The sequence below is a fragment of the Amblyraja radiata genome, chromosome 2, assembly GCF_010909765.2.
Source record: "Amblyraja radiata isolate CabotCenter1 chromosome 2, sAmbRad1.1.pri, whole genome shotgun sequence".
Lineage (NCBI taxonomy): Eukaryota > Metazoa > Chordata > Chondrichthyes > Rajiformes > Rajidae > Amblyraja > Amblyraja radiata.
In genome coordinates, this window is record NC_045957.1 from 118,220,309 (window position 1) to 118,244,608 (window position 24,300).

The following is a 24,300-nucleotide window of genomic DNA, read 5'->3' on the forward strand; positions in this document are numbered from 1 at the left end:
ATGTTGAGATACAGCATGGAGACAGGCCCTTCTGCCCAGCCAGTTCATGACCATCGATTCACGTTAGGTCCACATTATCCCACTTTCTCAACCACTCCCTACACACCAGTGGGTAATTGACAGAGGGCCAATTCACCTACATACCTGCACATCTTTGAGATGTGAGAGGAAACCGGAACACCCAGAGGAAACCCACATGGTCACAGGGAGAACAAACTCCACACAGACATCACCCTAGAGCTGTGAGGCAGCAACTCTACTGTGGCACCACTGTGCTGCCTTTTTCACACTTCCCTACATGTTTAGTGCAAGGTAAAGTCCGATTACTGGACTTTTGCTCTGGTATTTTATCTAATTCACATGTTTAATCGATAATGTTTTATTATTAATGTTTTATGTATCATTCTTAACTGTCAGTGTATGTCATGTTGTCACTTGCGGGCGGAGCACCAAGGCAAATACCTTGTATGTGAATACTTGGCCAGTAAACTTATTTATTAAAGATAGTCCGTGGGTCTCCAATGACGTAGATAATAGCTCAGGGGTCTTTAATTTAGTTTAGAGATACAGTGCAGAAACAGGCCCTTCAGCCCACTGAGTCCGGGCCGACCAACAATCCCTGCATATTAACACTATCCTACACACTAGGAACAATTTACATTAGATTAGTAAGTATGCAGATGATACTAAGATAGGTGGGGTTGTGGATAATGAAGTAGATTTTCAAAGTCTACAGAGAGATTTATGCCAGTTGGAAGAGTGGGCTGAAAGATGGCAGATGGAGTTTAATGCTGATAAGTGTGAGGTGCTACATCTTGGCAGGACAAATCAAAATAGGACGTACATGGTAAATGGTAGGGAATTGAAGAATGCAGGTGAACAGAGGGATCTGGGAATAACTGTGCACAGTTCCCTGAAAGTGGAATCTCATGTAGATAGGGTGGTAAAGAAAGCTTTTGGTGTGCTGGCCTTTATAAATCAGAGCATTGAGTATAGAAGTTGGGATGTAATGTTAAAATTGTACAAGGCATTGGTGAGGCCAATTCTGGAGTATGGTGTACAATTTTGGTCGCCTAATTATAGGAAGGATGTCAACAAAATAGAGAGAGTACAGAGGAGATTTACTGTAATGTTGCCTGGGTTTCAGCAACTAAGTTACAGAGAAAGGTTGAACAAGTTAGGGCTTTATTCTTTGGAGCGCAGAAGGTTAAGGGGGGACTTGATAGAGGTCTTTAAAATGATGAGAGGGATAGACAGAGTTGACGTGGATAAGCTTTTCCCACTGAGAGTAGGGAAGATTCAAACAAGGGGACATGACTTGAGAATTAAGGGACTGAAGTTTAGGGGTAACATGAGGGGGAACTTCTTTACTCAGAGAGTGGTGGCTGTGTGGAATGAGCTTCCAGTGAAGGTGGTGGAGGCAGGTTCGTTTTTATCATTTAAAAATAAATTGGATAGTTATATGGACGGGAAAGGAATGGAGGGTTATGGTTTGAGCGCAGGTATATGGGACTAGGGGAGAATACGTGTTCGGCACGGACTAGAAGGGTCGAGATGGCCTGTTTCCGTGCTGTAATTGTTATATGGTTATATGGTTATTTATACAAACCCAATTACCTGTATGTCTTTGGAGTGTGAAGATTCCAGAGAAGACCTCAGTACATGTGACAATAATAAACCTAGACACAAACTAGGAAATGACTGCTTTGAGGCGTTTGCTTAACTGCAAGGGGCAGGGGAGGGGTCGAATTGGAGTGGGGTGAGTACGGGTAGAGTGGATGTGGAGAGGATGCTTCCACTAGTGTCAGTAGGAGCAGAGGCCACAGCCTCAGAATTAAAAGACATACCTTTAGGAAGGAGATGAGGAGGAATTTCTTTAATCAGGAGGTGGTAAATCTATGGAATTTATTGCCAGAGACGGCTGTACAGGCCAAGTCAATTGATATTTTTAAGGTGGGGATTGACAGATTCTTGATTAGTACGGGTGCCAGGGTTTATGGGGAGAAGGCAGGAGAATGGGGTTGAGAGGGACAGATTGATCAGCCATGATTGAACGGCGGAGTAGATTTGATGAGCAGAATTGCGTAATTCTGTTCTTCGAGCTAGTGAACATATGTCAGAGTCTTTTTGTGAGGTGGTGTTGCATTAGTGCGACAGCTAATTTAAGGAGCCTGAGTTTTGCTAATGCTCTTACAGTGGGTGTTCACCTCGTAGACTTCCCTCTTGGCAGCTCAACAGCATTTGTGGAATTCAAGAGTAAGAAACCATAACTAATCACCGTAAACCCCACAGGCTAACCACCTTGGCCACCCTCTCAATTCACCCCTGCCATCGGGAGGAATGCACAGGAGCCTGTATGGGTGTGATGAGTTACAGGGAGAAGGCAGGAGAATGGGGCTAGGAGGGAGGAATAGATCAGCCATGATGGAATGGCGGACTAGACTTTATGGGCCGAATGGCCTAATTCTGCTTGTATCACTTATGGCCTAATGAGAACTGTAACATCCAGGTTCAGGAACAGCTGCTTCCCCACAGCCATCAGGCTATGAAACACTACAATCTCCAAATAAGCTCTGAACTACATAGACTTGCGGGGTTATGTTATGCACTGTTATTGTTTGTATATATACACACGCGGAACTCTTTTCTCGTTTATTCTATTGTTTACAGTGTACCATATTTACATATTCTGTTGTGCTGCTGCCAGTAAGAATTTCATTGTTCTATCTGGGACACATGACAATAAAACACTCTTGACTCTCGCCGTCATTGCTGGAGTGTAGAAGTGTTCTACAGCCTTTTGTTTCTCAATGCTCCACACAAAGTGTGTTGAAGGTGAGAGGGAAAAGATTTAAGTAAAAGGTAGGCACAAAGTGCAGGAGTAACTCAGCGAGTCAGGCAGCATCTCTGGAGAGAAGGAATGGATGACGTCTGCAGTTGCACCCTTATTTACCAGCCACCACTGCAAGTAGGCTGGTGTGATATTGTGGTAAGAAGCTGATTCATGTAGAGTCAGTCATACAGCCAAGTAAACAGGCCCTTCGGCCCAACTTGCCCACACCAACCAACACGTCCCAGCTACACTAGTCCCACCTGCCTGCGTTTGGCCCATAACCCTCCAAACCTGTCCTATCCATGTACCTGTCTAACTACGTTGGGATAGTCCCAGCCTCAACTATCTCCTCTGGCAGCTTGTTCCATACACCCACCACTCTTTGTGTGAAAAAGTAACCACTCAGATTTTCTATTAAATCTTCTCCTCTTCAACCTATGTCCTCTGGTTTTCAATTTCTCTACTCTGGGCAAGGGACTGTGTGTATCTAATCGATCTATTCTATGTTAGGGATGCGCACTACACAAAACTGCAACGGCAAAGAAAACAATGTAGCATTCACACCAATGCAGTGGCGCAGCGATAGAGTTGCTGCCTCACAGCACTTGCAGCGCCAGAGACCCAGGTGCGATCACGACCATGGGTGCAGTCTGTACGGAGTTTGTACGTTCTCCCCGTGACCGTGTGGGTTTTCTCTGAGATCTTTGGTCTCCTCACACACTCCAAAGACGTACAGGCACATAGGTGAATTGGCTTGGTGTATGTGCAAATTGTGCCTGGTGTGTGTGGGACAGCGTTAATGTGTGCGGGGATCACTGGTCGGCGCGGACTCGGTGGGCCAAAGAGCCCGTTTCCCCACTGTATCTCTAAACTAAACTAAATATGATGACCAAGGTCATTTGGACCCTAGCAATGTACGACTAATGGAGTTGCGTTAGGTCAACACTAAAGCCAATTCTGCATTCTTGTGTTTATAGGACTACGACGATGGAATTCCGTGGTCAGAAGAGAGGGTCGTCCGAAAAGTCCTCTATTTATCGTTGAAGGAATTCAAAAACTCGCAGAAGCGACAGTACGGTGACATCAATGGGAGCAGCGATGGGAAAACGCATGGGAAGGATTTGAATGGTGAGGGACCACAGATATTGGCAGACATCACTCCAGGTTAAATCAATCTGTTCCATCAATTCAATGAAATTACAACCTAAAACGTTTATAAGGATGAGCAGGGGGGGGGGATCCTCATTGAAACGTACTGAATAGTGAAAGGCCTGGATGTGGAGAGGACGTTTCCACTAGTGGGAGAGTCATAGAAATATAGATAGAAACATAGAAAACAGGTGCAGGAGGAGGCCATTTGGCCCTTCGAGCCAGCACCGCCATTCATTGTGATCATGTCTGATCATCCACAATCACTAACCTGTGCCTGCATTCTCCCCATACCCCTTAATTCCGCTAGCCCCTAGAGCTCCAACTCTCTTTTAAATTCATCCAGTGAATTGGCCTCCACTGCCCTCTGTGGCAGAGAATTCCACAAATTCACAACTCTCTGGGTGAAAATGTTTTTTCTCATCACAGTTTTAAATGCCCTCCCTTTTATTCTTAATCTGTGGCCCCTGGTTCTAGACTCCCCCAACATCGGGAACATGTTTCCTGCATCTAGCTTGCCCAGTTCTTTTATGATTTTATATGTTTCTATAAGATATCCTCTCATCCTTCTAAATTCCAGTGAATATAAGCCCAGTCTTTCCAATCTTTCATCATATGACAGTCCCGCCATCCCAGGGTTCAATCTTGTGAACCTACGCTGCACTGCTTCAATCACAAGGATGTCCTTCCTCAAATTAGGAGACCAAAACTGTACACAATACTCCAGATCTGGTTTTACCAGAGTCCTATACAACTGCAGAAGAACCTCTCTACTCCTATACTGAAATCCTCTTGTTATGAAGGCCAACATTCCATTAGCTTTCTTCACTGCCTGCTGTATCTGCATGCTTACTTTCAGTGACTGGTGTACAAGGACACCCAGGTCTCGTTGCATTTCCCTTTTTCCTAATCTGACACCATTGAGATAATAATCTGCCTCCTTGTTCTTGCCGCCAAAGTGGATAACCTCACATTTATCTACATTACACTGCATCTGCCATGCATTTGCCCACTCACTCAACCTGTCCAAGTCACCCTGCAAACTCCTAGCATCCTCTTTGCAGTTCACACTGCCACCCAGGTTTGTTTCACCTGCAAATTTGCTAGTGTTACTTTTAATTCCATCATCTAAATCATTAATAACATCAGTCAATGGAAGTTGATGAAGTCTGAGAGTTCGGCATGGGTGCAGGAGGTAGCACCGATGCAGTCGTCAATGTAGCGGAGGTAGAGTTCGGGGATAGGGCCAGTAACATGGATTGCTCGACCTACCCTACAAAGAGGCAGGCATAGCTGGGGCCCATGCGAGTGCCCATAGCTATGCCTTGGATGTGGAGGAAACGGGAAGAGTCGAAGGAGAAGTCGTTAAGGGTGAGGACCAACTCCGCTCGGCGGAGGTTAACGTTGGTAGAGGGAAATTGGTTGGTTCTGTGGTCGAGAAATAATCAGAGGGCTTTAAGACCTTCCTGCTGAGGGGTGGAGGTGTAGATGGGTCATTTGCGTGATAACAGTTGATAAGAAACTGTCCCTGAATCTGGAGTGGTGTGTTTTGAGAATCTTTTCTGCTGTATCTTTTCGATGTCAAGGTTGACTGTACCTATTTATGAGTGTAAATCAATTAATTTGGAGACCAATTCCTTACAAAGCTCAAATTAACGTTCAGTGTTGACCCATCTTTTGAGGTAGGAAACCAGTATTTAATTTGTTTTGTATGTATATCTTTGCCAGTCGGGTGGAATCTGGTTCAAATCTATCTGTTTACGAAAAATGATGGCAAAGCTATTCTGAGAGCAGATGATTTGTGCTCTCCTGGGGCAAAGCATATACAGCTCCACCACCGGTTTTCCGGCACCTTTGGTTCCAGAGCGTTGCCTGATTACCCGTTTTGCCAGACCAACAGAGGTACCGGCCTCCGAGAGGAGTCCAACGGTACCGGAACTTTCCGCCTCAGCCGCCGAGGGGCCAAGATACCTGTCCACAAAGTCGGCCTCAGGAGTCGGCGATGGGAATGGATCTGCTAGCTCCGGCCGGGCTGGAGTTCCAGAGCCCCGGCTGCAGGGGGGGCAAATTCGTCCCGCCAATCGGCCGTGGAAGTCCTGATGAGGTTAGGATCGGCCGCCTCACCTGGCCTCGGAGCCACATTTATGGGAGTGGGGAAGTGTGGTGGGGGGGCTTCCAGAAGGGATTTCAAGTGAGATCTCATAATTTTGTTCAGATTGAAGGAGGTGCCGGAAATCGGTTATGGACTTGTACGCAGTCTCTGAGTATATTTGCTGCATAATGAATTCTAGAACCAGAGGTTTCAGATTGGGACATTCAGCTCATTGTATTTGTGCAAAGTCTTTGTGGCGGAAAGTCAATGTTAAGTGAAATGTGTTTAATTGTCATATGTACTGAAATGGAACAATGAAATTCATACTTGCAGCATCACAAATGGTTTGTAAACACAGTGGAGTCATAGAACCAAACAACACGGAAAGAGGCAACTTGCCCACAAGGGCCATCTACTCTAGTCCCATCTGCCTGTGTTTGGCCCATCTATCTATCTATCTTCTTCTGTCTGTCTGTCTGTCTGTCTGTCTGTCTGTCTGTCTGTCTGTCTGTCTGTCTGTCTGTCTGTCTGTCTCTCTCTGTCTGTCTGTCTGTCTGTCTGTCTGTCTGTCTGTCTGTCTGTCTGTCTGTCTGTCTGTCTGTCTGTCTGTCTGTCTGTCTGTCTGTACCTCTATTGCGCAAAAACGGTACACGATAGTGCTACGATTTTTGCCCCACCTTACCGTTGTCCTGTGCTGTAAATTAAACAAGTTTTGTTCAGATCGTTGGTATATTTTATAGGTTATTTAAAACAGCACCCTCACCCGCACATGCGCAGTTGGGGGAGAGTTCCCGTGCGCATCTTTACCGGTGTCGCAAAGGACACCCGACGGGTCCTCAGCCGCGCCTGCGCAGTTGGGGCATTTCCAGAATTTTTATCGCCATCTCTTTTGGGGGTCTTGGCGCTGAGGCGGCGGCCTGCTCCGGGGACAGGGAGTGGTCGGGCGGGGAGAGGCCGCGCCGATCCAAGGCCTGGGATGTGAGCCTGGCTCAGAGGCCGACGGCGCTGCTGGCTCCGGGCATGCAAAGAGGAAAAGGAGAAGCACCCTCGAGATTCTGGGGAGGTGAGGAAGGAGCATGGGGGGATTAAGGAAGAGGAGGGGATAGGGAGGGAGAGGAGTGGGGGAGGTAGGGAGTGGGGGATAGAGGGAGAGGAGGGCAGTTGGGCATGTCAGGAGGGAGGGTGAGGGGGAGGTGGGGGATAGAGCGATAGGAGGGGGACAGGGAGGGGAGAGGAGTTATGTAGGGAGGGAGGGAGGGACTGAGGGAAGGGGAAAGGAGAGAGCGATTGGGGAGGGGAAGAGGATAGGGGAAAGAAGAGGGAGGGTGAAGAGGAGGGGGAGGGAGTGCTGGGGGATGAGGGGAAATGAGCCGCGCCTGCGCAGTTGGGGGCGATGGGTGAGTGGTCGAATATTGCGTTGGAGAGAACGGGTTGCGTGGGGGGACCAGGCCTCCCATATAGACTAGACTTAGTCTAGTCTATATATTACTAAAACTCTCATCTTGTTTGTATGTATATTTGTTTGTTTGTTTGTGTGTGGCCCACCTTACTCACCATTCACCTGGGGGTATGCAGCAGCAAATTTAGTTCGATTTGACAAAGTATTTCCCTTTATAAACTTTAATTATATTGCCAGCTTCCCACTTGCCAGCCCCGTCAGCCGCGCCTGTGCAGTTGGGACTCGCGTCACAACGGGGATCCGTCAGACACGACTGCGCAGTTGGGGAGGGTTGCCAATTTTGTGGTGGAATATTGCGTTAGGGGAGGTGATCCCAACGGGTCCGCGCATGGTCTATTATCTCTAAACCTGTCCTATCCATGTACCTGTCCAAAGGTCTTTTAAATGTTGTTACATAGAAACATAGAAAATAGGTGCAGGAGTAGGCCATTCGGCCCTTCGAGCCTGCACCGCCATTCAATATGATCATGGCTGATCATCCAACTCAGTATCCTGTACCTGCCTTCTCTCCATACCCCCTGATCCCTTTAGCCACAAGGGCCACATCTAACTCCCTCTTAAATATAGCCAATGAACTGGCCTCAACTACCTTTTGTGGCAGAGAATTCCAGAGATTCACCACTCTCTGTGTGAAGTGTTGTTAAATGTTGTTAAAGCACCTGCCTCAAGCACGTCCTCTGGCAGCTTGTTCCATACACCCACAACCCTCTGTGTGGAAAAAAGTTGCCCCCTCGGGTTCCTATTAAATCCGGATTCCCCTACTCCGGGTCATATGGTCATAAGTGATAGGAGTAGAATGAGGCCATTCAGCACATCAAGACGACTCCGCAATTTATTGTATTGTATTGTATTCAAATTTATTGTCATTGTCTCAATTAGAGACAACGAAATGAATTTCCCTTTACAGTCAGTATCATAAAAATAAATGAATAATAAATAATAAAACATATTAAAAGTAAAATAGAATTTAAAAAAAAGCACAAACACAGAAAGTCCACGACACAACATAACACAATGGCACCAAGGTGAGGAAGGCACCATAGTCCAGCCAGCCTCCCCTCCGATCTTCCCAGATGTTCACCTGTGGTCGGGGCCTTCCGAGCACCCGCAGTCGCCACCCCGGGCGGCCCGATGCTCAGGCCCTCTCGCCGGGCTGATGGAACGCCGACGCCGAACCCGGACGGTGAAAATCCTTCTCAGCGGCCCGGACCTCCCAATCAGCCGCCTCCCACCGGAGTCCGCAGCTCCCGAGTCCGCAGGCCGAGCTGGGCAGAGTCGCAGGCTCCCACGATGTTTGTCAGCGCCGCCCGCGTTGGGAGCTCCGCGAACCACAGCTCCAGGATGTCGGTGCCGCGGGCTCCAGACGGCGATCCCCGGTAAGGCATCGCCAGCCCTGCGATGTATCAGCGCTGCTGGAGCTCTGGTCGGTCCAGGCAGGAAAGGCCGCGCCAATCCAGTAGGTAGGCCGCTGGGGGGGGGGCGAGGACGCGACTCGAATAATAGTCACGTCCTCTCCAGGAAGTGACTGAAGGACGGTATCCCCCTTACCGTACCCTCTTTCCCCCACATTAAAACATTAAAAAAAACATAAAAAACACACTTCAACATAACAAAAAAACCCGAAAAAACAGAAAGATACCGAAAAAACAGAAAGATACCGGAAAAAACAGAAAGATACCGGCTGATCAATCTCTCCCTCCGAACCGCATTCTTCTGCCTTCTCCCCATAACCCCTGACACCCGCACTAATCAAGAATCTTCTGTAAAAATATCCACTTGGCTTCCACAGCCTTCTGTGGCAAATAATTCCACAAAGTATTCAATAGATAACATTGAGAGATGGATGGATAGGTGGACACAAAAAGCTGAGTAACTTAGCGGGACAGGCAGCATCTCTGGAGAGAAGGAATGGATGAAGTTTCGGGACAAGACCCTTTTTCTGATGCTGGACAGATGGATGGTTAGAAGGATAGAAGAATAGGATGGATAGATAGGATAAATAAATGGATAAATAGATGAAGTGCAATATTAGTGCAGAACAAAGCAAACGCCTGGAGTCCCCAGTATAATAAGGCAGCTTGTAGTTCAGAGATGATCCTTAATCTCTGTATTTTGTTGTCCTTGGTTGGAATATTTTCGTTTCAAAAAAATAAAAGTATTTGTTGCTCAATAGTTTCTGGTGCAAGTTCCACCAACCTGCTGCATAGAGTGCTCAACTCTTCTTATTGTGGCTGTTTTAAATCCGATCACTCTCTTGTCAGTGATTTTCAACCAGAGGAAATACGCTTTCCGTGTTCCCTTCAACAAAGGGCGGCGCAGCGGTAGAGCTGCTGCTTCAAAGCACCAGAGACCCAGGTTCGATCCTGACCACGGGTGCTGCCTGTATGGCCTGTTTCCACACTGCACCTGTATAACTAAACCAAACAGGATTTTAAAACAGGAAATACAAGTGAGGGTATAACTCAATAATTAACATATGCACTGAGCTTCTTGCCCAGAGTAGGGGAATCGAGGACCAGAGGACACAGGTTTAAGGTGAAGGGGAAAAGATTTAATCGGAATCTGAGGGGTAACTTTTTCACACAAAGGGTGGTGGGTGTATGGAACAAGCTGCCAGAAGAAGTAGTTGAGGCTGGGACTATCGCAACGCTTAAGAAACAGTTAGACAGTTACATGGATAGGACAGATATGGAGGGATATGGGCCAAACGTAGGCAGGTGTGACTAGTGCACATGTGACATGTTGGCTGGTGTGGGCAAGTTGGGCCGAAGTGCCTGTTTCCACGCAGTATGCGGCTATGATCTTATAACAATGCGTTGAAAAGGCATAGAATGAGCTATTGATAAAAATTTGGCTCCAAGCCCAATGGATAACTCGATTTTCAACCGAGTTTGTGCATTCCTTGGTATAAACCCTTGTTCGCATTCAGTGGATCAAAGGATAGCCCTGAAATTCAAACTCTAAACCCGCTGAAAGTGTCCTTGATACATCCTCCAGGGACTGATCGTTCTCTGTAGCTTGTATGTATTCAGCTGTTACCTTGGGCGCGTCACTGAGTGAAGCCAAATTCATTTAGTTTAGTTTAGTTTAGCGATACAGCACGGAAACAGGCCCTTCGGCCCGCCGAGTCCACACCGACCAGCGATCCCCGCACATTAACGCTACCCCACAAACACTAGGGACAAATTACATTTATACCAAGCCAATTAACCTACAAACCTTTACGTCTTTGGAATCTGGAAGGAAACTAGAGATCCCGGAGAAATCCCATGCAGGTGACGGGGAGAACGTACAATTCAGAACGAAAATTCAGTCCCTTGAGAGGGGTGACATAGAATCAGGAGATGCAGGGTCCGTGTGGATAGAACTGAGGAATTGTAAGGGTAGAAAGACCCTAATGGGACATATCTACAGGGCCCCAAAATGTAGCCTGCATATAGAGTGCAAATTGAATCAAGAGTTAAAATTGGCATGTCCTACAGGTAATACTACAGTTGTTATGGGGAATTTCACCATGCAGGTAGACCGGCTAAATCAGGTTGGTACTGGACCCCGAGAAAGGTATTTTCTGGAGTGCCTCCGAGATGGATTCTTACAGCAGCTTGTACTGGAGCCTACCAGGGAGAAGGCAATTCTGGATTTAGTGTTGTGTAATGAACCGGATTTGATAAGGGAACTTGAGGTTAAGGAGCCATTAGGAGGTAGTGACCATAATATGATAAGTTTTAATCTACAATTTGAGAGGTAGAAGGGTAAATCGGAGGTGTCAGTGTTACAGTTGAATAAAGGGGACTATGGAGCCGTGAGGGAGGAGCTGGCTAAAGTTGACTGGAAAGATACCCCAGCAGGGATGACAGTGGAACAACAATGGCAGGTTTTTCTAGGAATGATACAGAAGGTGCAGGATCAGTTCATTCCAGAGAGGAAGAAAGATTCCAAGGGGAGTAAGGGGCGACCGTGGCTGACAAGGGACGTCAGGGACATTGTAAAAATAAAAGAGAAGAAGCACAACGTAGCAAAGATGAGCGGGAAGCAAGAGGATTGGGTAGCGTTTAAAGAACAACGGAAGATAACTAAAAAGGCAATACGGGGAGAAAAGATGAGATACGAAGGTAAGCTAGCCAAGAATATAAAGCAGGATAGTAAAAGCTTCTTTAGGTATGTGAAGAGGAAAAAATTAGTTAAGACCAAAGTTGGACCCTCGAAGACTGAAAAGGGTGAATTTATTATGGGGAACAAGGAAATGGCAGATGTGTTGAACAGGTACTTTGGATCCATCTTCACTAAGGAGGACACAAACAATCTTCCTGATGTACTAGTGGCCAGAGGATCTGGGGTGACGGAGGAACTGAAGGAAATCCACATTAGGCAGGAAATGGTGTTGGGTAGACTGATGGGACTGAAGAATGATAAAGGCCCAGGACAGAAAGGTCGGATTTGGAATGGGAGGGAGAGTTGAAGTTCTGAGCCACCGGGAGATCTATAGTCGAAGAGAGGAACCCCCGTTCCCTAAAGAATGAGGACATCTCCAATGCCCTGGTGTGGAACACCTCATCCTGGGTGCAGATGCGGTGTAGACGGAGGAATTGGGAGTAGGGGATAGAGTCCTTACAGGAAGCAGGGTGGGAAGAAGTGTAGTCCAGATAGCCATGGGAGTCAGTGGATTTATAGTGGATGTCAGTCATTAGTCTGTTAAGATCGTAGCATCAGAGATGTCCTCATTCTTTAGGGAACGGGGGTTCCCCTCTTCGACTATAGATGAGGCTCTCACCAGGGTCTCCTCTATATCCCGTAGCTCCGCTCTCACTCCCCATCCCCCCACACGTAACAAGGACAGAGTCCCCCTTGTCCTCACCTTCCACCCCACCAGCCGTCACATACAACAGATAACCCTCCGACACCTCCAATGGGATCCCACCACTGGCCACATATTCCCATCTCCTCCCCTTTCGGCTTTGCGCAGAGACCGCTCCCTCCATAACTCCCTGGTCAATTCGTCCATTCCCACCCAAACCACCCCCTCCCGGTACTTTCCCATGCAAACCGCAGGAAATGTTGCACTTGTCGCTTTACCTCCCCCCTCCACTCCATCCAAGGACCCAAGCAGTCTTTCCAGTTGAGGCAGAGGTTCACCCGCACCTCTTCCAACCTCATCTATTGCATCCGCTGTTCCAGGTGTCAACTGCTCTACATCAGTGAGACCAAGCGCAGGCTCGGTGATCGCTTCGCGCACACCTCCGCTCAGTTCACATTAACCAACCTGATCTCCCGGTGGCTCAGCACTTCAACTCCCCCCCCTATTCCATATCCGACCTTTCTGTCCTGGGCCTCCTCCATGGCCAGAATGAGCCCCACCGCAAATTGGAGGAGCAGCACCTCATATTTCGCTTGGGTAGTTTACACCCCAGTGGTATGAACATTGAGTTCTCCAATTTTAGGTAGTCCTTGCTTTGTCCCTCCTTACCCTGCCCTTCCCAGCTCTCCCACAGCCTACTATCTCTGCCTTTTCCTTTCTTCTTCCTGTCCCCCCCCCCCCCCCCCCCCCCCCCACCTCATCAGTCTGAAGAAGGGTCTCGACCCGAAACGTCACCTATTCCTTCGCACCATAGATGCTGCCTCACCCGTCTACTTTCGGTTATTCCAGCATCTGCAGTTCTTTCTTAACCATTATCTAAATGGTGGCAAGTTGGGAAAAGGGGAAGTACAACAGGATCTGGGGGTCCTTGTTCATCAGTCAATGAAAGTAAGCATGCAGGTACATCAGGCAGTGAAGAAAGTGAATGGCATGTTGGCCTTCATAACAAGAGGAGTTGAGTATAGGAGCAAATAGGTCGTTCTGCAGTTGTAAGGGCCCTAGTGAAACCACACCAGGAGTATTGTGTGCAGTTTTGGTCTCCAAATTTGAGGAAGGACATTCTTGCTATTGAGGGAGTGCAGCGTAGGTTTACAAGGTTAATTCCCGGGATGGCGGGACTGTCATATGCTGAGAGAATGGGTTGGCTGGGCTAGTATACTCTGGAATTTAGAAGGATGAGACGAGATCTTATTGAAACATATAAGATTATTAAGGGTTTGGACACGCTAGAGGCAGGAAACATGTTCCCGATGTTGGGGGAGTCCAGAACCAGGGGCCACTGTTTAAGAATAAGGAGTAAGCCATTTGGAACGGAGATGAGGAAATTTTCTCACAGAGAGTGGTGAGTCTGTGGAATTTTCTGCCTCAGAGGGCGGTGGAGGCGGGTTCTCAGGATACTTTCAAGAGAGAGCTAGATAGGGCTCTTAAATATAGTGGAGTCAGGGGATATGGGGAGAAGGCAGGAATTGGGCACTGATTGTGGATTATCAGCCATGATCACATTGAATGGCTCGAAGGGCTGAATGGCCTACTCCTGCACTTATTGTCTATTATCAAACTCTCAATTAAATTTATTCAGTAACGATTTTAGTTCCCCCAAGTTTTTGCGAAATACCGCTGTGTAAACTTCCCTTTTCCTAGGAGACAGGAAGACAGGGGATTTACTCCCATCTGTCTCCAACACTGAGTGGAATAAACCACTTGCTGAGCTGTTAGTTGACTCATCCGCCCACTTCCCCTTCTAAAAGTACCTCACATCTATGACACCTCCCCCCCCCCCCCCATCCCACGAGACAAGATGGTGAGACAGCAGACACCACAAAACGCAATGGGAACAACACACGAGGCGATGATCCATCGCCTGATGATGCAAGGCTTACCATGACGTCCCTTTTAATCAGCAGTCTTCCACTCCCACGCACAGTTAACTGTTCAAACTACCTCTTACCATTTATGAGGATGTTGCCAGGACTCGAGGTCCTGAGCTATAGGGAGAGGTTGAGCAGGCTGGGACTATTCCTTGGAGCGCAGGAGGATGAGGGGTGATCTTATTGAAGTGTACAAAATCATGAGAGGAATAGACGCACAGCCTCTTGCCCAGAGTAGGGGAAACAACAACAAGAGGGCCTTGGTTTTAGGTGAGGGGAGGAAAATATTTAATAGGATTCTGAGGGGTAACATTTTCACACAAAATGTGGTGGGTTTATGGAACGAGCTGCCAGAGGAGGTCGTTGAGGGAAGGACTATCGCAACATTTACATGGATAGCATGGGAAGGAACTTCTGATGCTGGTTTAAACCGAAGACAGGCATAAAAAGCTGGAGTAACTCAATGTGCCAGGCAGCATCTCTGGAGAAAAGGAATGGGCGACATTTTGGGTTCGAGTCTGAAGAAAGGTCTTGACCTGAAACGTCACCCATTCCTTTTCTCTAGAGATGCTGCCTCACCTGCTGAGTTGCTCTAGCTTTTTGTGTCTATCTTAGGTACATGGATAGGACAGGTTTTGAGGGATATAGGCCAAATGCAGGCAGGTGCAACTAGTGTAGATGGGACATATTGGCCAGTGTGGGCAAGTTGGGCCGAAGGGCCTGTTTCCATGTTGTATTACTGTGACCGAAGCTTGGCGTGTGTGTTTGTGTGTGTGTTCATAAGTGATAGCAGCAAAATTAGGCCTCCGCCATTCAATCATGAAAGATCTATCTTTCCCTCTCATCCCCACTCTCCTGCCTTCTCCCCATAACCGTGTGTGTGCGTACATGTGTGTGAAAATGTCCGTGTACATGCGTGTATGTCAAAGCGTGTGTACGTGCATGAATGTACGTGTTAATGTGCGTGTGTGTACACGTGTTAACATGCCTGTTTGTGTGTATGTGTGTGTGTGTACTTGCACGTGTATAAAAGTGTGTGCCTGTGTGCGTTCGTGTGTGTGCACGCGTTTGATATGTTCGTGTGTGCGCGCGCGTTTAATACGCGTTTGTGTGTGCGCACGCGGTTAATACGTTCGTGTGTGTGCGTGCGGGCTTTTAATGCGTTCGTGTGTGTGCGTGCGCGTTTAATACGTTCATGTGTGCGCGCGTTTAATACATTTGTGTGTGTGTGTCTGTGTGTGCACGCGTTTAATATGTGTGTGTGTGGGTGTGTGTGTGTGTGTGTGTGTGTTTGTGTTTGTGTGTGTGTGTTTGTGTGTTGTTGTGGGTGTGTGTGTGTTTGTGTGTGTGTGTGTGTGTGTGTGTGTGTGTGTGTGTTTGTGTGTGTGTGTGTGTGTGTGTGCGCATGTGGTGAGGTGGGTGGTTTCACTTCCGTGTGATTCTGCCGCACATGTGGAGCTAATGATTTGAGAATCTTTTAATGCAGATGCGTCCTGTTGAGATGATGGTTAATTAGACCGCAGTTGGAGTATTGTGCACAGTATGGGGGACCTCATTTGTACGTTAGACTTTAGAGATACAGCGCGGAAACAGGCGCTTCAGCCCACCATCGATCCCCGTACACTAGCACTTTCCTACACACCAGGGACAATTTACAATTTTACTGAAGCCAATTAACCTACAAATCTGTACGTCTTTGGAAACCGGAGCACCCGGAAAAACCCAGACATGTCACGGGGAGAATGTACAAACTGCGTACAGACAGTAACCATGGTCAGGATCGAACCTGGGTCTCTGGTGCTGTAAGGCAGCAACTCTACCACTGCGCCACCATGCCGCCCATGTAGGGAGGGTGTTAGAAGCAGGCAGAAGATGCAGCAGAGATTAACTGGAAAGACAGACACAATGTGCTGGAGTAACTCAGCGGGTCAGGTAGCATCTCTGGAGAACATGGATAGATGATGTTTAAGGTCGGAACTGAAGACGGGTCCTGACCCAAAACATGCCTCTGCCTGAAGAATGCTATTGACCTAAAACATCACCTCTCCATATCCTCTAGAGACGCTGCCTGACCCGCTGATTTACTCCAGCACTTTGTGTCTGTCTTTCCAGTTAATCTCTGCTGCATCTTCTTTCTGGTCGAGACCCTTCCTCAGACTTTAGAAAAATGAGGATGATTTTTTCTAGTCAGAGGGTGGTGAATCTGTGGAATTCATTGCCACAGAAGGCTATGGAGGTCGGCAATGGATATTTTTAAGGCGGAGATTGACAGAGTCTTGATTCATACTGGTGTTAGGGCTTATGGAAGGAGGCAGGAGAATGGGGTTAGGTGGGAGGGAGAGATAGATCAGCCATGATTGAATGGCGGAGTGGACTTGACGGGCCGAATGCCCTAATTCTCCTGTAACTTATGAACTTGCTGGAACAAGGACGTATAAAGGGGCAGTGGAGGATGGGAGCAAAACACTTTTTCTGATTCACAAAATATTTTGGCCTATTTTTAAATGTTGTTCGTTTTTTTAGTTTTAGAGGTACAGCATTTTATGTCTATCCATTTTCTTTACACCTTACTGATCCCATCGCTCTGCCAGAACCCTACTCAGGGGACAGATGTGGGCCACGTAATTTCCAGCTGAAAAGAAATCCGACAGCATGGACGGTAGCACAGAGCAGCTGCCTCACAGCGCTAGAGACCGCGGTTTAATCCTGGCCCCGGGTGCTGTACGCAGTTAGCACGTTCTCCCTGTGCTCCGCTATCAGTGGTTCAACAGCGTCGATTTTATTGTCTCGTGCAAAGTGCTGACAAGAAGGGTCTCGAACCGAAACATCACCCATTCCTTCTTTCCAGAGATGCAGCCTGTCCCGCTAAGTTACTCCAGCCCTTTGTTTCTATCTTCGGTTTAAACCAGCATCTGCAGTTCCTTCCTACACTAAACGTCTTTATCTTACAGAGTCCAGTAGAGCATCGCCACGCCCTCGATCCCCGATTAGCAAGTCTACAGAAATAGTCCACTGAGCCCGCATGCAAGGGGTGCCACGTTTTGACGCCATTTTGAACGTCCACGCTCCAGTAGTTATGAGCAGTGCTTGTTCCAGGCGAGCCCCAGGCAGCTGTAGGGCCTCCAGCCGTCTCCTTCCGACTGGACTGTCTGTAAGATAAAGACTTTCACTGTGTTACCACTGAAAATAAAAGCACCATTGAAACCAGAGCACCCGGAGAAAACCCACGCGGTCACAGGGAGAACGTACAAACTCCGTACAGACAGCACCCGTAATCAGGATGGAACCCGGGTCTCTGGCGCTATGAGGCAGCAACTCTACTGCTGCGCCACCGTGCCGCCAGAATTTAGCAGTGTGTGTGCATTGTGGAGCATTTTGTCACATGTAACTACGATCTTTAAAGCACAATCTGGACGTGTAGATTGTTCATAACTGCAGATGCTTCAAGACCTACCCACCCATCTGCCCATCAAAGCCGCCTCGCCTGTATTCACCGATCACTTGCCGAGCTTTGTTCAGTCCCCAGCTCCTTTCCAGCTTCCTCTCCCCACCAGCAATCAATCTGAAACACGGCACGGTGGTGCAGCTGTAGAGCTTACAGCGCCAGAGACCCAAGTTCGATCCTGACTATGAGGTTTGTACCTTCTCCCTGTGACCACGTTGGTTTTCTCCGGGTGTACAGACAGCACCCGTAGTCCGGATCGAACCTGGGTCTCTGGCGCTGTGAGGCAGCAACTCTACCGCTGCGCCACTGTGCCTCTTTTATCTTCCCGGCTTCCTCTGCTGTGGTTGTGAGCATTTAACAGCTAATGAGGAAACATTTGACGGGGGGGGGGGGGGGGGGGGGGGGGGGGGGTAAGGTCTTGAAGCATCTGCAGTTATGAACAATCTACACGTCCAGATTGGGCTTTAAAGATCGTGGTTACAATCTCCTTCTCATGACCCATGTGACAAAATGCTCCACAATGCACGCATTGCTAAAATACTTTTCATTGATTAAGCCCTCTCGTTTCATACATAAAGATTTGTGAATATTTTGTGGAGATTTTGACCTTGATATTCACAAATGGATATGTTTAAAGAACAAGTGTTCTTTCACTGCTGGTATGTGGCACCGGGCCACTGAAACTTGGGAGGTCCTGGGTTTGAATTCTGGTCTGCGATGTGTATATTGTTGCTACTGATCTAAACATCCCGGGCGACACGGTGGCGCAGCGGTAGAGTAGCCGCCTCACAGCGCCAGAGACCCGGGTTCCATCCTGATTATGGGTGCTGACTGTACGGTGTTTGTACATTCTCCCTGTGACCTACGTGGCTTTTCTCTGGGTGCTCCCGTTTCCTCCCACACTCCAAAGATGTTCAGGTTTAGGGGTTAACTGACTTCGGTAAAGATTGTACATTGTCCCCAGTGTGTAGGATAGTGCTAGTGTATGGGGATCATTGGTTGGCGCAGACTCAGTGGGCTGGAGGGCATGTTTTCACTCTGAATAGCTAAACTAAACGACTTAAGGGCCTGTCCCACTTATGCGATTTTTTCGGCAACTGCCGGCACCCGTCATAGTCGCAGCAGGTCGGCAAAAATGTTCAAAATGGTGAAAATCTTTGGGCGACTACTCGCGGGATTTGGAGGGATATGGGCCAAACGCAGGCATGTGGGACTAATGTAGATGGGACATGTTGGTCGGTGTGGGCAAGTTGGGTAGTGGAGGGGAGGGCAGAGGGGTGGGGGGCTGGAGTGGTGTGGAGTGGAGGAATGGGAGAAGTGGGTTGGAGAGGGAGTGTTTTAGTGAAGAATTTCCAGAGCTCACCCAATAATAACTTGAAGCTCACCTAAGTACAATAAACAACAGCCAAACCCTGAAAATCCAGGTCGTGCTGAATGGTCACAATTAGAGCATCACGGAAATCTTGTCCACTTCACTGATTGTTCGACAGAGTCAAGATTTTGACTCAAATCAAGATGCAAACACGGGCAGGTGGGACTAGTGTAGATGGGACATGTTGGTTGGCGTGGACAAGGTGGGCCAAACGGCCTGTTTCTATGATGTCTGTCTCCATGTGCGAGGTCTGTGAGCAGATTTGGGCCCCCTACCTGAGGAAGGATGTGCTGGCTCTGGAGCGGGTCCAGAGGAGGTTTACAAGAATGATCCCAGGAATGAGTGGGTTAGCGTATTATGAGCGTTTGACAGTGCTGGGCCTCAGCTTGCTGGAGTTTAGAGGTTGTATTCCTATAACTTGTGAACTTGTCTACAATTGTAGGATCTTAGTTTAGTTTAGTTTAGAGATTCAGCGTGGAAACAGAAGGTGCTGGAGAAACTCAGCGGGTGCAGCAGCATCTATGGAGCGAAGGAAATAGGCAAAGTTTCGGGCCGAACCTGAAACGTTGCCTATTTCCTTCGCTCCATAGATGCTGCTGCACCCGCTGAGTTTCTCCAGCACTTTTGTCTACCTTCGATTTTCCAGCATCTGCAGTTCCTTCTTAAACAGCGTGGAAACAGGCTCTTCGGGTCACCGAGTCCACACCGACCAGCAATCCGTGCACATTAGCACTATCCTACACACACTTGGGACACTTTATTTATACACTTATACAAAGCCAATTAACCTACAAACCTGCACGTCTTTGGAATGTGGGAGGAAACCGGAGCACCCAGAGAAAACCCGCGCAGGTCACGGGTAGAACGTACAGACTCCATACGGACAGCACCCGAAGTCAGGGATGGCGCTGTGAGGCAGTAGCTCCAGCAAGTGGAGCCACATTGGGAAGGAGCCTCGATTGACTTGACAACATTTTACTGCTGACAAAAATGTTCCATGATAAATTGAAGCAGTCAATTGAAATGTTCACGTGACTCTGTCTGGGGCTGCACCAGAGCAGCTGTGTGCTTGACACGCACAGGATGTGAATCTCAAAAGGCTTGCCCGGCTAGTCCTGTGTGCTTTAACCAGCAATAAATATCCCCCCCCCCCCCTTGTCTTTAAACTATTGTTTAAATCTCTTGCTTGCGTCTTCGGCTACTTGGGTTGAATCGGGAATCCCTTCCGGGGTGCAAGTGTGCGGTTGGGATTTTATTTTTCCCTTCTCCCGAAAAAAAAAATTTAAAAATTAAAGGGGAGAAAATCCAGCCTCTTGTTTGTGTGGGTCGGGGGAGGCCGTCAGAGCCGATCACCTTGGTCATGTGGTGTAGAAGCCGGAGACCGAGAAGGATCGGAGGCTGATGGAAGAGCTGATCAGCGGGGGTTTCGTCTCGCTGGCTCCTCGGGCTGTTCCACGGACCCGCTGGAAGATGCCATCGTCAGAGGCCGTCACCACGCGGAGCGCTGCCCGTCCGTCCTCCGCCACTGTCCGAGGTGCACGATTCGGGAGGGAGAACGTACCCCTTGTTTATTAACGATGTCTGTCCGAGGTGTGGGGGGGTGGGGGGGGTGTGTGGGTTGGGGGGGGGGAAATGGTGGTCTGGCCGTGTACTGTCGAGACATCACTGTTTCTGAAGCATCAACGTTAGCTGCTGCTTGAAGCAGGCTCACTACACCAGCCGTGACCCCTGTGATAATTCACTAAATTATCGGCTTGAATGCTTTGTGCAGAGCTCCCTTTGTTGATGTTTTGCGGCTGGAAACTGCTGCTGCCCATTCGGCGCGCGCTTTAACTCATTCCGAGCTCGCAGTCGATCAGCTCGCACTGCCTCCATTGCCTTTCATCGCCGGGGAAACGTTATTATGCCGTGGTTTTATTCTTCTCTCTTTCCCCCAAGTGCGTGACATGGTGTTGTATTGACTTTGTCTCGCAAGGTTTCTAATCCGTGTGCCATTGCCATTCACGTCCCAGAGAGTCAAGAGTGTTTTATTGTCATCTGTCCCAGATAGAACAATGAAATTCTTACTCGCAGCAAGGGAACATATGCTCTCTGACAGCGAACAGCATCTAGTCATCTGTTAATGAAATATTTCAAACCTTGACCTTTCTTCCATGTGGACGCTCTCTGTTAACCCTTTAGCGGACAGTTCTAATCACCGTTGAATTTGGCTGAATGGCGTGCACTGTTGCATATCTTTCATTCATTTGTTCTATCAGTCGACGTCACTGTCTATATCTCTCGTTTCCCCCTCCCCTGACTCTCAGTCTGAAGAAGGGTCTCGACCCGAAATGTCACCTATTCATTATCTCCAGGGATGCTGCCTGACCCGCTGAGTTACTCCAGCTTTTTGTGTGTATCTTCGGTTTAAAACAGTATCTGCAGTTCCTTCTGACACAGCATGTACTGTTATCAGGCTTCTGAATGGTCCTTCCATAAGCTAGGGCACTGTCTGATTCACCTCTGCCCCATTGTGGACATTGGACTTTGTCTCTGATGCTCTACAATACTGAGCATTATACTTTTTACTGTATCTTCCCCTTTAAAAGCTCAGACGTTATAGGGGCAGAATTCTGCAAGTCTACATGAATTCATCGTCTACCATTCAATCGTGGCTGGTCTGTCTGTCCCTCTCAACCCCATTCTCCTGCCTTCTCCCCATAACTCCTGACACCCGTACTAATCAATAATCTGTCTATCTATTGCCTTAAAAATGTCCATTGACTCCATCCATAACCATCTGTGGTAATGAAGTCCACAGAATCACCACCCTCTGACTAAAGAAATTCCTCCTCATCTCCTTCCTAAAGGTACATCCTTTTATTTTGAGGCTATGGCCTCTGGTCCTAGACTCTCCCACTAGTGGAAACATCCTCTCCACACCCACTCTATCCAGGCCATCACTTTATAAGTTTATGTTCATGTTCTAGAAGCAGAATTAGGCCATTCAGCCCATCAAGCCGAATCCGCCATTTAATCATAGCTGATCTATCTTTCCCTCTTAACCCCATTCTCCTGCCTTCTCCCCATAACCCCTGACACCCGTACTAATTACTTGAGTTTGACCTGATTGTATTTATATATGGTATTATTTGATCTGATTGGATAGCATGCATAACAAAAGCGTTCACTGTACCTCAGTTCACGTGACAATAAAAACTTAAACCTAAACTTAAAACTTTCCCTCTCATACTTGGAAGATTTCTAACACTCAAATGGCAGGATCATTTCACACAGCATGGAACGATCTGCCAGAGGCAGGTACTATCCCAACACTTAAAAGACATTTGGACAAGTACATAGATAGGACAGGTTTAGAGGGATATGGGCCAAACGCAGGCAGGTGGGACTAGTGTAGCTGGAGCATCTTGGTCAGCATGGGCAAGTTGTGCTGAAGGGTCTGTTTCCACGATCTATGACTATGATAGCCTGAATATTCCCAGTCTAAAGAGTTATGAGACGATGGAACTTTTTTTTTCTTTTAAGTGAGAAGGTTGAATCTTCAGGATCACCAATACACAGCAGAGTGAATGACTTCTTACAGGAGGATGTTTGGCATGTAAAGAGGTTCTTCTGCAGTTGTATAGGTCTCTGGTAAGACCACATCTGGAGTATTGTGTACAGTTTTCATCTCCTAATTTGAGGAAGGACATCCTTGTGATTGAGGCAGTGCAGCGTAGGTTCACGAGATTGATCCCTGGGATGGTGGGACTGTCATATGAGGAAAGATTGAAAAGACTAGGCTTGTATTCACTGGAGTTTAGAAGGATGAGGGGGAATCTTATAGAAACATATACAATTATAAAAAGACTGGACAAGCTAGATGCAGGAAAAATTTTCCCAATGTTGGGCGAGTCCAGAACCAGGGGCCACAGTCTTAGAATAAAGGGGAGGCCATTGAAGACTGAGGTGAGAAAAAATGTTTTCACCCAGAGAGTTGTGAATTTGTGGAATTCCCTGCCACAGAAGCAGTGGAGGCCAAATCACTGGATGGATTTAAGAGAGAGTTAGATAGAGCTCTAGGGGCTAGTGGAATCAAGGGATGTGGGGAGAAGGCACAGGTTATTGATTGGGGATGATCACAATGAATGGCAGTGCTGGCTCGAAGGGCCGAATGGCCTACATCTGCACCTAATTTCTATGGTTCTATGTTTCTAACAAAAATCATAAATGTTGTTACCATAACAACATTTAAAAGATATTTGGACAGGTACATGGATAGGACAGATTTTTCAGGCAACTGAACCATCCTACCACAACTAGAGAGCAGTCCTGAACTACTATCTACCTCATTGGAGACACTCGGACTATCTTTGACCAATCTTTACTCAACCTTATCTTGCGCTAAACATTATTCACATTATTCCCTTTATCCTGTCTCTGTACAATGTGGGCGGCTCGATTGTAATCATGTATTGTCTTTCCGCTGATTGGTTAGCACGCAACAAAAGCTTTTCACTGTACCTCTGTACACGTGACAATAGACTAAACTCAACTAAACTAAATATGGGTAGTTCTTTGTGCTTAGCCTGACCAGTGAGTTTGTGGGCGATTGGGCCTCTGTGTTTTCACATCGCAGCCGACTATATTTTTTGTTTAAGACAGACACAAAATGCTGGGTAACTCAGCGGGACAGGCAGCATCTCTGGATAGAAGGAATTGGTGACGTTTTGGGTGGAGACCCTTCTTCCGACTGAGAGTCAGGGGCGAGGGAGTTTAGAGATATGCCCAAGCGAAATACACCCCAGCGCTGTCAATATTGACTTCTCTAACTTCAAGTAACCTTTGCGTTCTCTCTCTCTCTCCATCCACCCCCCATCCTGTTTCCGATTACATTTTCTCTCTGTTTGCTGTGTTGTCACCTTCGCCTGCATAACATTTCAACATTTTAGTTGATCTCCATCTCATTTGATGTCTTGTTTTCACACCTGGCACTCCCTTCACTGTGTCTCCCTTTCCCCTGAATTTCAGTCTGAAGGAGAGTCTCGACCCGAAACCTCACCCATTCCTTCTCTCCATAGACGGTGCCTGTCCCGCTGAGTTCATCCAGCATTTTGTGTCCATCTTCGGTGTAAACGGGCATCTGCAGTTCCTTCCTGCACATTGAACTGTTCTATTTTTTGTTTAGTTTAGTTTAGAGATACGGTGAGGAAACAGGCCCTTCAGCCCACCGGGCCCATGCCGACCA

General features: G+C 47.6%; 1 protein-coding gene across 3 annotated transcripts in view; it reads left to right on the plus strand.

Moving 5' to 3' along the window:
• The window catches only part of jarid2 (jumonji and AT-rich interaction domain containing 2), a 336,587-nt gene that overhangs the window by 162,006 nt on the left and 150,281 nt on the right, over nt 1-24,300 (plus strand). For 2 of the 3 annotated variants that reach the window (XM_033014236.1, XM_033014234.1), the window contains exon 2: nt 3,811-3,997. In XM_033014236.1, the coding sequence (XP_032870127.1) occupies nt 3,811-3,997 (187 nt within the window). The remainder of the gene's footprint in view (nt 1-3,810; nt 3,998-24,300) is intronic. The other variant, XM_033014235.1, reaches the window with a different exon arrangement.